The 14,873-nt window shown below is 43.3% G+C and overlaps 2 protein-coding genes across 7 annotated transcripts in view; both read right to left on the reverse strand.

The window, feature by feature from the left end:
* LOC139555356 (protein spire homolog 1-like) overlaps positions 1-2,578 on the reverse strand; it is a 132,003-nt gene extending 129,425 nt beyond the window's left edge. For all 5 annotated transcript variants that reach the window (XR_011670989.1, XR_011670990.1, XM_071369079.1 and 2 more), the window contains exon 1: positions 1,607-2,578. Coding sequence is in view for 3 of the 5 variants with exons in the window: in XM_071369079.1 (XP_071225180.1) it covers positions 1,607-1,859 (253 nt within the window). In the remaining 2 variants the exon portion in view is untranslated. The remainder of the gene's footprint in view (positions 1-1,606) is intronic.
* A 5,713-nt stretch (positions 2,579-8,291) lies between these two features.
* On the reverse strand, positions 8,292-14,143 carry LOC139555357 (brain and acute leukemia cytoplasmic protein). 2 transcript variants are annotated; one of them, XM_071369081.1, is made up of 3 exons: positions 13,759-14,143; positions 12,746-12,873; positions 8,292-12,415 (listed from the first exon to the last, which is right to left on the reverse strand). In XM_071369081.1, the coding sequence occupies exons 1-3, from the start codon at positions 13,940-13,942 to the stop codon at positions 12,293-12,295; spliced, it is 435 nt and encodes a 144-aa protein (XP_071225182.1). In that variant the 5' UTR covers positions 13,943-14,143; the 3' UTR covers positions 8,292-12,292. The 2 variants fall into 2 exon arrangements, with proteins under 2 accessions (XP_071225182.1, XP_071225183.1); XM_071369082.1 differs by having other exon boundaries at positions 13,816-14,137.
* Positions 14,144-14,873: the final 730 nt, after the last annotated feature.

The following is a 14,873-nucleotide window of genomic DNA, read 5'->3' on the forward strand; positions in this document are numbered from 1 at the left end:
CAGCAACAGCCCCAAAACATCACTGCTCTAGAGGAGATCTGCATGGAGGAATGGGCCAAAATACCAGCAACAGTGTGTGAAAACCTTGTGAAGACTTACAGAAAACATTTGACCTCTGTCATTGCCAACAAAGGGTATATAACAAAGTATTGAGATAAACTTTTGTTATTGACCAAATACTTATTTTCCACCATAATTTGCAAATAAATTCATTAAAAATCCTACAATGTGATTTTCTGGATTTTTTTCCCTCATTTTGTCTGTCATAGTTGAAGTGTACCTATGATGAAAATTACAGGCCTCTCTCATCTTTTTAAGTGGGAGAACTTGCACATTTGGTGGCTGGCTAAATACTTTTTTGCCCCACTGTACATTGGCTGTGGGTTTGAGTGTCTTATTGCCCATTGGTCCACATATTTCATTATAGTGGATTGTGTTCCCTATACTCTATATAATAAATACAGTGCAAGTATTCAGACCCCTTCCCTTTTTACACATCTTGTTACGTTACAGCCTTATTCTGAAATGGATTAAATCGTTTCCCCCCACACATCAATCTACACACAATACCCCACAATGACAAGGTGAAAAAAACTGAAATACCTTATTTACATAAGTATTCAGACCCTTTTACTATGAGACTCTAAATTGAGCTCAGGTGCATCCTGTTTCCATTGATCATCCTTGAGATGTTTCTACAACTTGGTTGGAGTCCATCTGTGGTAAATTCAAGTGATTGGACATGATTTGGAAAGGCACACACCAGTCTATATAAAAGGTCTCACAATGACAGTGCTTGTCAGAGCAAAAACAAAGCCATGAGGTCGAAGGAATTGTCCGTAGAGCTGCTGTAGAGCGCTTAGGACCTCAGACGAAGGTTCACCTTCCAACAGGACAACGACCCTAAGCATGCAGCCAATACAATGCAGGAGTGGCTTCGGGAAGAGTCTCTGAATATCCTTGAGTGGCCCAGCCAGAACCCGGACTTTTCTGGAAAATAGCTGTGCAGCAACACTCCGTCTTGAACCTGACAGAGCTTGAGAGGATCTTCAGAGAAGAATGGGAGAAACTGTGTCTGTGCCCAATAATGTTTGTACCATGTACTGCTGCCACGTTGTGCTGCTGTCATGTGGTGTTGCTGTCATGCTATGTTGCCACCATGCTATGTTGCTGTCTAGGTCTCATTATGTAGTATTGTGGTGTCTCTCCTCATGATGCGTTTTGTCCTATATTTTTAATCCCAGCCCCCGTCCCGCGCAGTAGGCCGTCATTGTAAATAAGAATGTGTTCTTAACTGACTTGCCTAATAAAATGCATTGCAGGTCTGTAAACCAATTCAACACATGGCAGAAATAAACAATATGGCCACTCTGGTGCAAGATGTCTCCAAACGCTTGTCCTTGGGTGCGAGAGGAAAGTATAGCTTTTATTATCACCATGGATTATGGAATTATAAATAAATAAAAAATGGTATCCAATGCAAATGTATCCTAACCATTTAGACATGTTCACCTTAGGTAATAATGCAAATAGGGGAACCTAGATAGTAAAAAAAAGAAGCCTAGTAGGACCAAAATGTATGAAGATTTTGAGAGATTATGTTTACCTGTGATGTCTTGGTGGTGTAATTTAACTGTTCCATCTCTCAGAATCCGCACATCGCCAGGTCCTTCTATCCTTCTCGTCAAATCCCCAATAGATGAGCCAGAAGTCTTGGAATTTCTCCTCCGGTGTTTCCGCGCCAAAGTTCTGCAACATTGGTAACAAACAGCCCATGCCTGCTCTTCGTTGATCGGCTGGCTGTACAACGATAAAATCTCCTCCAAGGAAAGATCCTCCGCTCCATCGACGATATCCATGTTCAAATCCCAGGAGTTCAGGTACTGGTCAACGCGGATATCTTGGAGAAGCGTTGGTGAGATTAACACTCCGTCCCCGGCCGTTAGGCCATCTAAACACCATAATATTATATCCACGTAAATAAGGGCAGTTCTCGAGAGAGAAAAAATATATAGATGTATGAGAAACGCGTCTTGATACTGAAAAAAAAGAGATTGTTACGGCCGTATTCCTCAACCGTCTTTCATCCACTGATTTCACGTACAGGGGTTTATTATGGCCGCCAACAGAGAGGAAGAGAAGCGAGAGGATTTACTCCGCCCAAAATCTGTCTCCGTGAGCTAAAACCTTTTTGTATGGAGGTCTACGAGAGAGTGTCGAATTACGTGATGCTTATTTTATCGAATATACATTTGGTAACGTTTGAACTTTTACAAATGTACTGATATAAGTGGATGCACGTGACATTTCGGCAACTTTGAGAAAAACGACTCATTTGTGCGTGTTGTTCGCACGCATGTCTGCCCTCTCAGTGGCTACAATGGGCCCACCTGATCTCACTTGACTTCACTCATTGAGGACATGTAGTTAGAGCGGTCCCTCGGCTTTCTTGTCAATATAATAGATCATCTTTGACCCCAATGATGTCATGTGCCGCATGGTCTCAAAGCCGACTAAATATTTCAAACGCTTTCGTTTAACAACAAATAAAAAAATAAAAAAAGATTAACAAAACAACAAAAAAGCTAAACATGACCTAAACAACGTACAAACAGTGGTGGAAAAAGTACCCAATTGTCATACTTGAGTAAAAGTAAAGATACCTTCATAAAAAATGACTCGAAGTAAAAGTGAAAGTCCTTATCCATATCTATTCTGATTGGTTCCTATGGTAACTATCTGGTTTATCCATATCTATTCTGATTGGTTCTTATGGTAACTACCTGGTGTATCTATAACAACCTGGTTTATCCATATCTATTCTGATTGGTTCTTATGGTAACTACCTGGTTTATCCATATCTATTCTGATTGGTTCTTATGGTAACTACCTGGTGTATCTATAACAACCTGGTTTATCCATATCTATTCTGATTGGTTCTTATGGTAACTATCTGGTTTATCCATATCTATTCTGATTGTTTCTTATGGTAACTACCTGGTTTATCCATATCTATCCTGATTGGTTCTTATGGTAACAACCTGGTTTATCCATATCTATTCTGATTGGTTCTTATGGTAACTATCTGGTTTATCTATAACAACCTGGTTTATCCATATCTATTCTGATTGGTTCTTATGGTAACTATCTGGTTTATCCATATCTATTCTGATTGGTTCTTATGGTAACAACCTGGTTTATCCATATCTATTCTGATTGGTTCTTATGGTAACTATCTGGTTTATCCATATCTATTCTGATTGGTTCTTATGGTAACTACCTGGTTTATCTATAACAACCTGGTTTATCCATATCTATTCTGATTGGTTCTTATGGTAACTACCTGGTTTATCCATATCTATTCTGATTGGTTCTTATGGTAACTATCTGGTTTATCCATATCTATTCTGATTGGTTCTTATGGTAACTATCTGGTTTATCCATATCTATTCTGATTGGTTCTTATGGTAACTATCTGGTTTATCCATATCTATTCTGATTGGTTCTTATGGTAACTACCTGGTTTATCCATATCTATTCTGATTGGTTCTTATGGTAACTACCTGGTTTATCCATATCTATTCTGATTGGTTCTTATGGTAACTATCTAGTTTATCCATATCTATAAATATCTGTTTTATCCAGACAGACAAAGGTAGTGTATTTTTTATTAATTCATTTATTTCACCTTTAGTTAACCAGGTAGGCCAGTTGAGAACAAGTTCTCATTTACAACTGCGACCTGGCCAAGATAAAGCAAAGCAGTGCGACACATACAACAACACAGAGTTACACATGGAATAAACAAACGTACAGTCAATAACACAATAGAAAAGTCTATATACAGTGTGTGCAAATGAAGTAAGATTAGGGATGTAAGGCAATAAATAGGCCATAGTGGCCAAATAATTACAATTTAGCAATGAAACACTGGAATGGTAGATGTGCAGAAGATGAATGTGCAAGTAGAGATACTGGGTTGCAAAGGAGCAAAAAAAACAATATGTGGATGAGGTAGTTGGGTGGGCTATTTACGGATGGGCTATGTACAAGTGCAATGATCTGTAAGCTGCTCTGACAGCTGGTGCTTAAAGCTAGTGAGGGAGATATGAGTCTCCAGCTTCAGTGATTTTTGCAGTTTGTTCCAGTCATTGGCAGCAGAGAACTGGAAGGAAAGGCGACCAAAGGAGGAATTGGCTTTGGGGGTGACCAGTGAAATATACCTGCTGGAGCGCGTGCTACGGGTGGGTGCTGCTATGGTGACCAGTGAGCTGAGATAAGGCGGGTCTTTACCTAGCAAAGACTTATAGATGACCTGGAGCCAGTGGGTTTGGCGACAAATATGAAGCGAGGGCCAGCCAACGATAGCATACAGGTCGCAGTGCTGGGTAGTATATGGGGCTTTGGTGACAAAACGGATGTCACTGTGATAGACTGCATCCAATTTGCTGAGTAGAGTGTTGGAGGCTATTTTGTAAATGACATCGCCGAAGTCAAGGATCGGTAGTTAGTCAGTTTTACGAGGGTATGTTTGGCAGCATGAGTGAAGGAGGCTTTGTTTGCGAAATAGGAAGCCAATTCTAGATTTAATTTTAGATTGGAGATGCTTAATGTGAGTCTGGAAGGAGAGTTTACAGTCTAACCAGACACCGAGGTATTTGTAGTTGTCCACGTATCATTCATTATAGTTGTCCACACACGTATTCATTGATGTTCAGTGGTAGGAGCTTTTCGTCAGATAGATCCATGGTTGACATTATTGACCTAAAAACAGAGGAAATGCACTACATGGCCAACAGTATGTGGACACCTGCTCATCGAACATCTCATTCCAAAATCATGGGCATTAATATGGAGTTGGTCCCCCCTTTGATGCAATAACAACCTCCACTCTTCTGGGAAGGCTTTCCACTAGATGTTGGAACATTGCTGCGGGAACTTGCTTCCATTCAGTCACAAGAGCATTCGTGAGGTCGGGCACTGATGTCGTTGGGCGATTAGGCCTGGCTCGCAGTCGGCTTTCCAATTCATCCCAAAGGTGTTCGATGGGGTTGAGGTCAGGGCTCTGTGCAAGCCAGTCAAGTTCTTCCACACTGATCTTGACAAACCATTTCTGTATGTACCTCGCTTTGTGCACGGGGGCATTGTCATGCTGAAACAGGAAAGGGCCTTCCCCAAACTGTTGCCACAAAGTTGGAAGCACAGAATTGTCTAAATGTCATTGTATGCTGTAGCGTTAAGATTCCCCTTCACTGGAATAAAGGGGCCTAGTGTAACGGATGTGAAATGGCTAGCTAGTTAGCGGGTACGCGCTAGTAGCGTTTCAATCAGTTACGTCACTTGCTCTGAAACCTAGAAGTAGTGGTTCCCCTTGCTCTGCAAGGGCCGCGGCTTTTGTGGAGCGATGGGTAACGACGCTTCGTGGGTGTCAGTTGTTGATGTGTGCAGAGGGTCCCTGGTTCGCGCCCGTGTCGGGGCAAGGGGACGGTCTAAAGTTATACTGTTACACTAGCACGAACCATGAATAACATCCCCAGTCCATTATTCCTCATCCACCAAACTTTACAGTTGGCACTATGCCTTTGGGCATGTAGTGTTCTCCTGGCATCCGCCAAACCCAGATTAGTCCGCCGGACTGCCAGATGGTGAAGTGTGATTCATCACTCCAGAGAATGCGTTTCCACTGCTCCAGAGTCCAATGGCGGCGAGCTTTACACCACTCCAGCCGACGCTTGGAATTGTGCATTGTCATCTTAGGCTTGTGTGCGTCTGCTCGTCCATGGAAACCCATTTCATGAAGCTCCTGACTAACAGTTATTGTGCTGACGTTGCTTCCAGAGGCAGTTTGGAACTCGGTAGTGAGTGTTGCAACCGAGGACAGACAAATTTTTACGCACTACGCGCTTCAGCACTTGGCGACCACGTTCTGTGAGCTTGTGTGGCCTACCACTCGGCGGTCCCATTCTGTGAGCTTGTGTGTCCTACCACTTCGCAGCTGAGCTGTTGTTGGTCCTAGAGGTTTCCACTTCACAATAACAGCACTTACAGTTGACCGGGGCAGATCTAGCAGGACAGAAATGTAACAAACTGACAATGCTGGAAAGGTGGCATCCTATGTCTGTGCCACCTTGAAAGTCACTGAGCTCTTCAGTACAGGCCATTCTACTGCCAATGTTTGTCTCTGGAGATTGCATGGCTGTGTGCTCGATTTTATACACCTGTCAGCAACGGGTGTGGCTGAAATCGCCGAATCCACAAATGTGAAGGTGTGTCCACGTACTTTTGGCCATGTAGTGTACATACTGTGAGAATACCCACTGGTGACGTGGAAACAACGTTGATTCTACAAATGTATGCCCAGTGGGTTCAATGTGTTTAGACACTTTATTCAAAAGAGGAGACATGTTTACCAGCCTGTATCTGTCACTGCATCAACTGGTTCAACCAACCCTTCATCATGGACAAGCCATTACCCATTACTGTGACACCCTGGGGCACCCTATTGTTTCCTATGTAGTACACTACTTTTTATCAGAGTCCTGTGGGCCCTAGTGCACTATATAGGGAATGTGGTGCCATTTAGGATGCACCATGAGTTCCACTAGAAGTCAGACGTTTAATTAAAGATATTTATGACCTAAAGGATTGCCTTTTCCTCCCTGTCTTTAAGGAACAATCATACTAATAGAAAGGTTGATTTAGTTGTGGCCATATGAGCTACCATAGAAAGATGGTCAATCACTAAACCCTCTCAAGCATAAAGGGTCTCTCCACCATCTACTGGACAGGTGACGGTACTGTTATCCAACCATCATGGTCCATTCACATCAAGCACTCCTGTCGTGTTGACATCACAGGCCCCATTCCAATTCTTTCAAAGTACACTCTGTCTTCCTTGGAGTCCCGAGAGTCGCAGCCGTCTAAGGCACTGCATCTCAGTGCAAGAGGCGTCACTACAGTACCTGGTTCGAATATAGGCTGTATCACATCCAGCTGTGATTAGGCGTCCCATAGGGCGGCGCACAATTGGTCCAGCGTCGTCTAGGTTTGGCCGGTGTAGGCTGTCATTGTAAAATAAGAATTTGTTCTTAACTGACTTGCGTAGTTAAATAAATACAATTTCTCCCTTCCTTTAAGTAATCACTGATTGGACAGGTGTATGCAAGGGCCCCCTACACATAGATAGGATATATGAGGTTCCCTATGAGGGCATTGGTCCCCAATGGTGCTGCAGTGGTCCAATTGCAAAGCGTTTGGACATGTGATGAATGTTTGCAGAGAGATGGACATGAGTGATTCTTTTGAGAAAGAAGAAGACGTTAAATGTCTCCACTGTGATGATGGGAATGCGTTTGTACCTGAGTTCCCTGAATGGCCAGTAAGGGTTAAAGGAGCAGAGATTGTAGGATTAGAGCTGTTCAACATGTCTCTTATGCTGAAGCAGTGAAAGTGCCTTGGCTGCCATGGAGACATCGCTGTCCATTGCTGGACCAGTGAAGTGCTCTGGCTGCCATGGAGACATCGCTGTCCATTGCTGGACCAGTGAAGTGCTCTGGCTGCCATGGAGACATCGCTGTCCATTGCTGGAACAGTGACGTGCTCTGGCTGCCATGGAGACATCGCTGTCCATTGCTGGAGCAGTGACGTCCTCTGGCTGCCATGGAGACATCGCTGTCCATTGCTGGAGCAGTGACGTCCTCTGGCTGCCATGGAGACATCGCTGTCCATTGCTGGACCAGTGAAGTGCTCTGGCTGCCATGGAGACATCGCTGTCCATTGCTGGAGCAGTGACGTGCTCTGGCTGCCATGGAGACATCGCTGTCCATTGCTGGAGCAGTGACGTCCTCTGGCTGCCATGGAGACATCGCTGTCCATTGCTGGAGCAGTGATGTCCTCTGGCTGCCATGGAGACATCGCTGTCCATTGCTGGAGCAGTGACGTCCTCTGGCTGCCATGGAGACATCGCTGTCCATTGCTGGAACAGTGAAGTCCTCTGGCTGCCATGGTGACGTCCTCTCAGGTCTCTGGATCTGCGGAGGGCTGCGACTAAACTTGATTGACGATTATTTTTTGTTTTGTATGTTGTTGTTTTTTTCCCCTAAATCCCTACCAAAGGTGTACGCAAGGGACCCACCAGATGACCTTTCACCTCTCCAGCCCTTTAGAAATTCTAATTAGTGATTATTACTTCAAGGAAGGGAGGAAGGAAAGAAAGATAAGCCTAGGATTGGATGAGCCCCTTTGTTTTTGTAGGAAAAGAGGCCAAAAAACCAATCAGTCGTCAACAAAGATTGCTTGGTCAGATGAAACCACTTTATGAGGCTCAGATGGTTCAGACACATGCAGAACACACATACTGTAAAACACAGGTGGCAAAAACTTCAAATTAAATGCATAAAAACATGTCATACATTTACTTCAGGAGCTTGTCCTGAGATAGTAGAATGGTAGAGGACTTTGTCCACTGATTAAAACCACTCTAAAAACCCATTACAGAGCAGCTTGATTAAAACCCCATTACAGAGCAGCTTGATTAAAACCCCATTACAGAGCAGCTTGATTAAAACCCCATTACAGAGCAGCTTGATTAAAACCTCTAAAACCCCATTACAGAGCAGCTTGATTAAACCCCCATTACAGAGCAGCTTGATTAAAACCACTCTAAAACCCCATTACAGAGCAGCTTGATTAAAACCACATTACAGAGCAGCTTGATTAAACCCCCATTACAGAGCAGCTTGATTAAAACCACTCTAAAACCCCATTACAGAGCAGCTTGATTAAAACCCCATTACAGAGCAGCTTGATTAAAGCCACTCTAAAACCCCATTACAGAGCAGCTTGATTAAAACCACTCTAAAACCCCATTACAGAGCAGCTTGATTAAAACCTCTAAAACCCCATTACAGAGCAGCTTGATTAAAACCCCATTACAGAGCAGCTTGATTAAAACCCCATTACAGAGCAGCTTGATTAAAACCCCATTACAGAGCAGCTTGATTAAAACCACTCTAAAACCCCATTACAGAGCAGCTTGATTAAAACCCCATTACAGAGCAGCTTGATTAAAACCACTCTAAAACCCCATTACAGAGCAGCTTGATTAAAACCTCTAAAACCCCATTACAGAGCAGCTTGATTAAAACCCCATTACAGAGCAGCTTGATTAAAACCACTCTAAACCCCCATTACAGAACAGCTAGATTAAAACCACTCTAAAACCCCATTACAGAGCAGCTTGATTAAAACCTCTAAAACCCCATTACAGAGCAGCTTGATTAAAACCCCATTACAGAGCAGCTTGATTAAAACCACTCTAAAACCCCATTACAGAACAGCTTGATTAAAACCTCTAAAACCCCATTACAGAGCAGCTAGATTAAAACCACTCTAAAACCCCATTACAGAACAGCTAGATTAAAACCACTCTAAAACCCCATTACAGAGCAGCTTGATTAAAACCACTCTAAAACCCCATTACAGAGCAGCTTGATTAAAACCTCTAAAACCCCATTACAGAGCAGCTTGATTAAAACCCCATTACAGAGCAGCTTGATTAAAACCACTCTAAACCCCCATTACAGAGCAGCTTGATTAAAACCTCTAAAACCCCATTACAGAGCAGCTTGATTAAAACCCCATTACAGAGCAGCTTGATTAAAACCCCATTACAGAGCAGCTTGATTAAAACCCCATTACAGAGCAGCTTGATTAAAACCCCATTACAGAGCAGCTTGATTAAAACCCCATTACAGAGCAGCTTGATTAAAACCTCTAAAACCCCATTACAGAACAATTTATCATATTCACAAGAACTAAACTCAACAACGAATCAGGGTGTCTCAAAGTAGTATTGGTGATCTAGGATAAGTTTTTAGATTATAATAAGTACGACTATATTGAAAGGGGAGACCTGATCCGAGAACAGCCCTCCTACTCTGACACACTTTATGAATACGAGCCCAGAAGAATAAGACAATATTATTGTATAGGCACATGCGGGATATTTATATTTAGTTGTAAAGCCCCCTGTAGTCGTCGGGCGACAGCACTTCTGGTCGAACTATAACATGCCGTTTAGCAGGCGCTTCTATCCAAAGTGAGTCACGCGTGTGTATCTAGCTGCTTTTACACGCTAGTATTTACACGCTAGTGTTGCTGGGTATTAGAATAATCCGCCGGAAGTCGTTTGTCAGTAACAAAATTCAATTTCAACTTTACTCTGTGGATTGTCTGTAGGCGTGGTCCTTATGCAGGGGAGAATGAGAGAGAAACATCTCATGGAACGTACCTCATCTCTTCTATCTATGTAACTCCTCCCCTCATCTCTTCTATCTATGTAACTCCTCCCCCCTCATCTAACTAAACAGACTTTTCAAACGTGGGTCTGTTGTGGACCCGTGCAGTTCCTCAGAGAGGTCACTTTCTCTCCGCTTACCTCATGTCAAAATAAAAGTCGCCCACAAGTTCTTGCTTCTTTGTGCAGGTAAGGCACACGTGCAGGACTTTTATTTTGACATGAGGTAAGCGGAGAGGAAGTGGGTCCACAACAGACCCAGGTTTGGAAAGTAATTTATATGCTATTAGATGTGTTTTCTCAAATTCCTCCCTGCATTAGGACAGAACATACAGACAATCGACAGAGTAAGTTGAAATTTAATTTAATTGAACTTCTGGCTTCCGGCGGACTATTCCGTTTTTTTGCAAGCCAATTCCCAGCAACACTAGTGTGTAAATACTAGCGTTACTAAATGCAGCTAGCGTGTAAACATTTTCTATATGATTGTCATCGGGAATCATACCCACAACCCTTGGTGTTGCAAGGTGCCAAGCTCTACCGACTGAGAATCACAGGACCACACACGTGTTTTTAACTACCTATATATACACATCATTCAATCATTCATTGGCTTCCCACTCACCCACTCTGTTTCACCCATTCACCCAGTTCACCCATCCATCTGCAGTTCACCCATCCATCTGCAGTTCACCCATCCATCTGCAGTTCACCCATCCATCTGCAGTTCACCCATCCATCTGCAGTTCACCCAGTTCACCCATCCATCTGCAGTTCACCCAGTTCACCCATCCATCTGCAGTTCACCCAGTTCACCCATCCATCTGCAGTTCACCCAGTTCACCCATCCATCTGCAGTTCACCCATCCATCTGCAGTTCAGCCATTCACCCAGTTCACCCATCCATCTGCAGTTCATCCATTGACAGACAGCTTCATCCATTCCAGAACCATCTGCACCTCCTCCACATGTGTCATCGATCTCTCTGTGTAAGGGAGGGAGGGTGAAGCAGGGGTGAAGCAGGGGTGAAGCAGGGGGTGAAGCAGGGGGTCATTTCAGCTAAACCAAATTGAAGCTCATTTACTTTATTTCTAAAAAGCAAATTGGAGAACAGCAAAAACAAGCTAAATTGACTCCATCCATTACCACCTTGGCTGCTGTAGCTCCATTCTCCTCAGTCAATAGGGGACTTAACATTCTACAAAACACGTCATTCAGTAATTAGCTGCTACACACTAGCTCAGCACAGGGATTAAAACTCTAGTCTAGTTTCATGTCAAGTCAATCAGTTACCTAGCCAAAGACATCTTCACTCTGCACTGTTTTGAGAAAAAGTTCCCTGCAGCTGGGTGCGCTCTTCATAAAGCCAGCCAGCCAGCCAGCCAGCCAGCCAGCCATACAGCCAGCCAGCCAGCCATACAGCCATACAGCCAGCCAGCCAGCTAGCCAGCCATACAAACAGCCTTCCCTCCCTCTCCCTGGCCTCCGCATGGGTCCTAAAGGCATTCCCAATACCCACTAAACTGCATTTGCCTTTTACTGGGGATTGGAATGATTTTAGTAGCCTATTTTAAATTGTTGGCGTTAAACTAGGGTATGTCTGCCTTACCCAACTGCCTTACCCTGGGGTGAAGATAAAGAGTACATCCCAAATGCACTCTATTCCCTACATAGGGCACTACATAGGGAACTACATAGGGCACCACATAGGGCACCACATAGGGCTTCACATAGGGCACCACATAGGGTACTACATAGGGCACTACATAGGGCACTACATAGGGCACCACATAGGGCACCACATAGGGCACTACATAGGGCACTACATAGGGAACTACATAGGGAATCGGGTGCCATTTGGGACACAAGCAACATTTGTCACCAGGAATCAGGACTTGTCTGTAAACCTCCAGGCCTATTCCAGCTCAACCCTCCAAGCCTATTCCAGCTCAACCAGACAGTAGAACATCGTTCTCCAGCCTCCTCTGGCTGTGTTCACCTTTCATCACCGGCCTGACTGAGTGGGACGGTATCCCCACTACCACAGACAGACTGGACCGCTTTAGACGGAGCAGGAACCTCCTTCGATGCTCTCCTTCTGGACTCCTTTTTCGCTTGCTGTAAAAGGACAAGAGAAGATTTCACCCGAACAGTCAGAGACATGGAGGCTTCAGTTTAGTATTACAGACCCTGTACAGTAGTATAGTTTAGTATATAGGCCCACACTGTCATCTTGAATTACACTGATTCATTAAACTACCCATGTTATATAGGCTACTAGTCTATGGTTTATATAAGTACTGAGTAGACAAAACAACAAGTTATATATGATAATCCCACCACTCCTGTTTTATACTGATTGTCAGGACATTGTCAAGAGACTGGTTTCATTGATTATGACAATCATCATCTGATTGTCAGGAGACTACCCATTTGGTATGGACATACAGTGAGGCCTATATCGTGGCAGGACCGCCAGTGGTTGGGTCCAGAGCTGGTGAGGGTCTGCTTCCCACACTGGGTCCCTGTGGTCACCATCATCCTCTTCTCCTTCTGAATACCCTCCAGCCCTTTACCTGAAGAAGAGGAAGAATCCACCTTTCAGCAGGACAACAACCTAAAACCCAAGGCTAAATCTACACTGGAGTTGCTTACCAAGACGACAGTGAATGATCCTGAGTGGCTGAGTTACAGTTTTGACTTAAATCGACTTGAAAATCTATGGAAAGACCTGAAATGGTTGTCTAGCAATGATCATCAACCAATTTGACAGAGCTCGAAGAATTTAGACAATAATAAAATGGGCAAATGTTGCACAATCCAGGTGTGGAAAGATCTTAGAGATTTACCCAGAAAGACTCACAGCTGTAATCACTGCCAAAGGTGATTCTACAAAGTATTGATTTCGGGGTGTGAATACTTATGTAAATGAGATATTTCTGTATTTCAATAAATTTGCAACAATTTCTAAAAACATGTTTTCATTTTGTCATTATGGGGTATTGTGTGTAGATGGGTGAGAAAAATAATATATTTAATCCATTTTAAATTAAGGTTGTAACATGTACTTCTTCACAGAGAAGTAGGGGATTACATATCAATTACAAGGTGGCAATACTAGTGAGATTATTACCTTGTGTAGTTTGACTGTAGTGTACAACAGAATGGGGCATTGAGAGACTGACCCTTTGTAACAGATGTGGATTGAAACAATGTTAACCACACAGTTCATATGTGCCATCTCACCGCACTGGTGTGAAGATTATTCTGCATACAGTATTACTTATTATTGACCCGTTTTTATCCAATATATTTACACCAAATTGCCGCTGTTCACCATGACAATAAACGGATATATGATTCACTCACTGCCTCAATAAAAAAAAAGTATTGGTAAACTACAGCAGGTTTTTACAGCAGTATAATAGACAAGCTACAAGATAGCAGCTACCCAACCCAACCTGCGTATTTTTCAGCTTTAAATCCAGAATATTTTCCACAATCACGACACTTCTTACTGTTGATAGTAGAAAGAGCAGCCTCGGCGTCTGTATTGGTGAGCCATGTTGACTCGGTTTCTCGGGTCCAGCTTTCATGATATCTCGGTTCGATTATTGTGTCGGACCGGCTTCCTCCACAACCCATCAGAATATCATCCACTGCACCGCTCGCTTCAAAGTGTCAATGTTTACTGACACACAGCTGTCCACGAAATGCCCGTTAGATTCATCTAGGCTAAAGCATCTTCCATTACACCGTTTGCCTCTATCCACCGCGAAGATTCTGCGCTTTGCTGATCTACGCACCGTGCGCTTTGCAGCACCGCATAGCTCACAGAATGGTTAGTGCTATCCCAGCCTAGTCTCATACACCAGACGTAACATAGTAAACGTAAATCCGGGATACTAAAAAGGATACTGAACAAAAAAACAAACTAAACATGTAAAGTGTTAGTCCCATTTTTCATTAACAGAAATAAAAGTTCACAGAAATTTGTCAAACGCAAAAAAAACGTGTTACTCTCAAATTTAGTGAACAAATTTGTTTATATCCCTGTTAGTGAGCATTTATCCTTTGCCAAGATAATCAATCCACCTGACAGGTGTGGCATATCGAGAAGCTGATTAAACAGCATGATCATTACACAGGTGCACCTTGTGCTGGGGACAATAAAAGGTCACTCTAAAATGTGCAGTTTTGTCACACAACACAATGCAACAGATGTCTCAAGTTTAGAGGGAGTGTGCAATTGTCATGCTGACTGCAGGAATGTCCACCAGAGCTGTTGCCAGAGAATTTAATGTTGATTTCTCTACCATAAGCCACATCCAATGTCGTTTTAGAGAATTTGGCAGTACGTCCAACCGGCCCCACAACTCCAGACCAAGTGGAACCACACCAAACCGGGACCTCCACATCCCTACCCTAAACTCTTACCCTAACATAACCCTTACCTAACCCTTGACCATTTTACATTTTAACGTCAACGGGGATGTCCCAATGATACCAGATAGTAAGGACCCTCACATAATCTGTCAAAATCATGAATATGTAACGGACTCATTAGACACAGGCC

Source organism: Salvelinus alpinus, chromosome 26, assembly GCF_045679555.1.
Source record: "Salvelinus alpinus chromosome 26, SLU_Salpinus.1, whole genome shotgun sequence".
Taxonomy (NCBI): domain Eukaryota; kingdom Metazoa; phylum Chordata; class Actinopteri; order Salmoniformes; family Salmonidae; genus Salvelinus; species Salvelinus alpinus.

Excerpts from the sequence above, each read along its gene's own strand:
- LOC139555357 (XM_071369081.1), bottom strand. The coding sequence starts at position 13,942 with ATGGGTTGTGGAGGAAGCCGGTCCGACACAATAATCGAACCGAGATAT. Across the intron at positions 12,874-13,758 it reads TAAAGCTGAAAAATACGCAG|GTAAAGGGCTGGAGGGTATT; the intron begins GTTGGGTTGGGT and ends CCTCTTCTTCAG. Across the intron at positions 12,416-12,745 it reads GCCACGATATAGGCCTCACT|CAAGCGAAAAAGGAGTCCAG; the intron begins GTATGTCCATAC and ends GTCCTTTTACAG.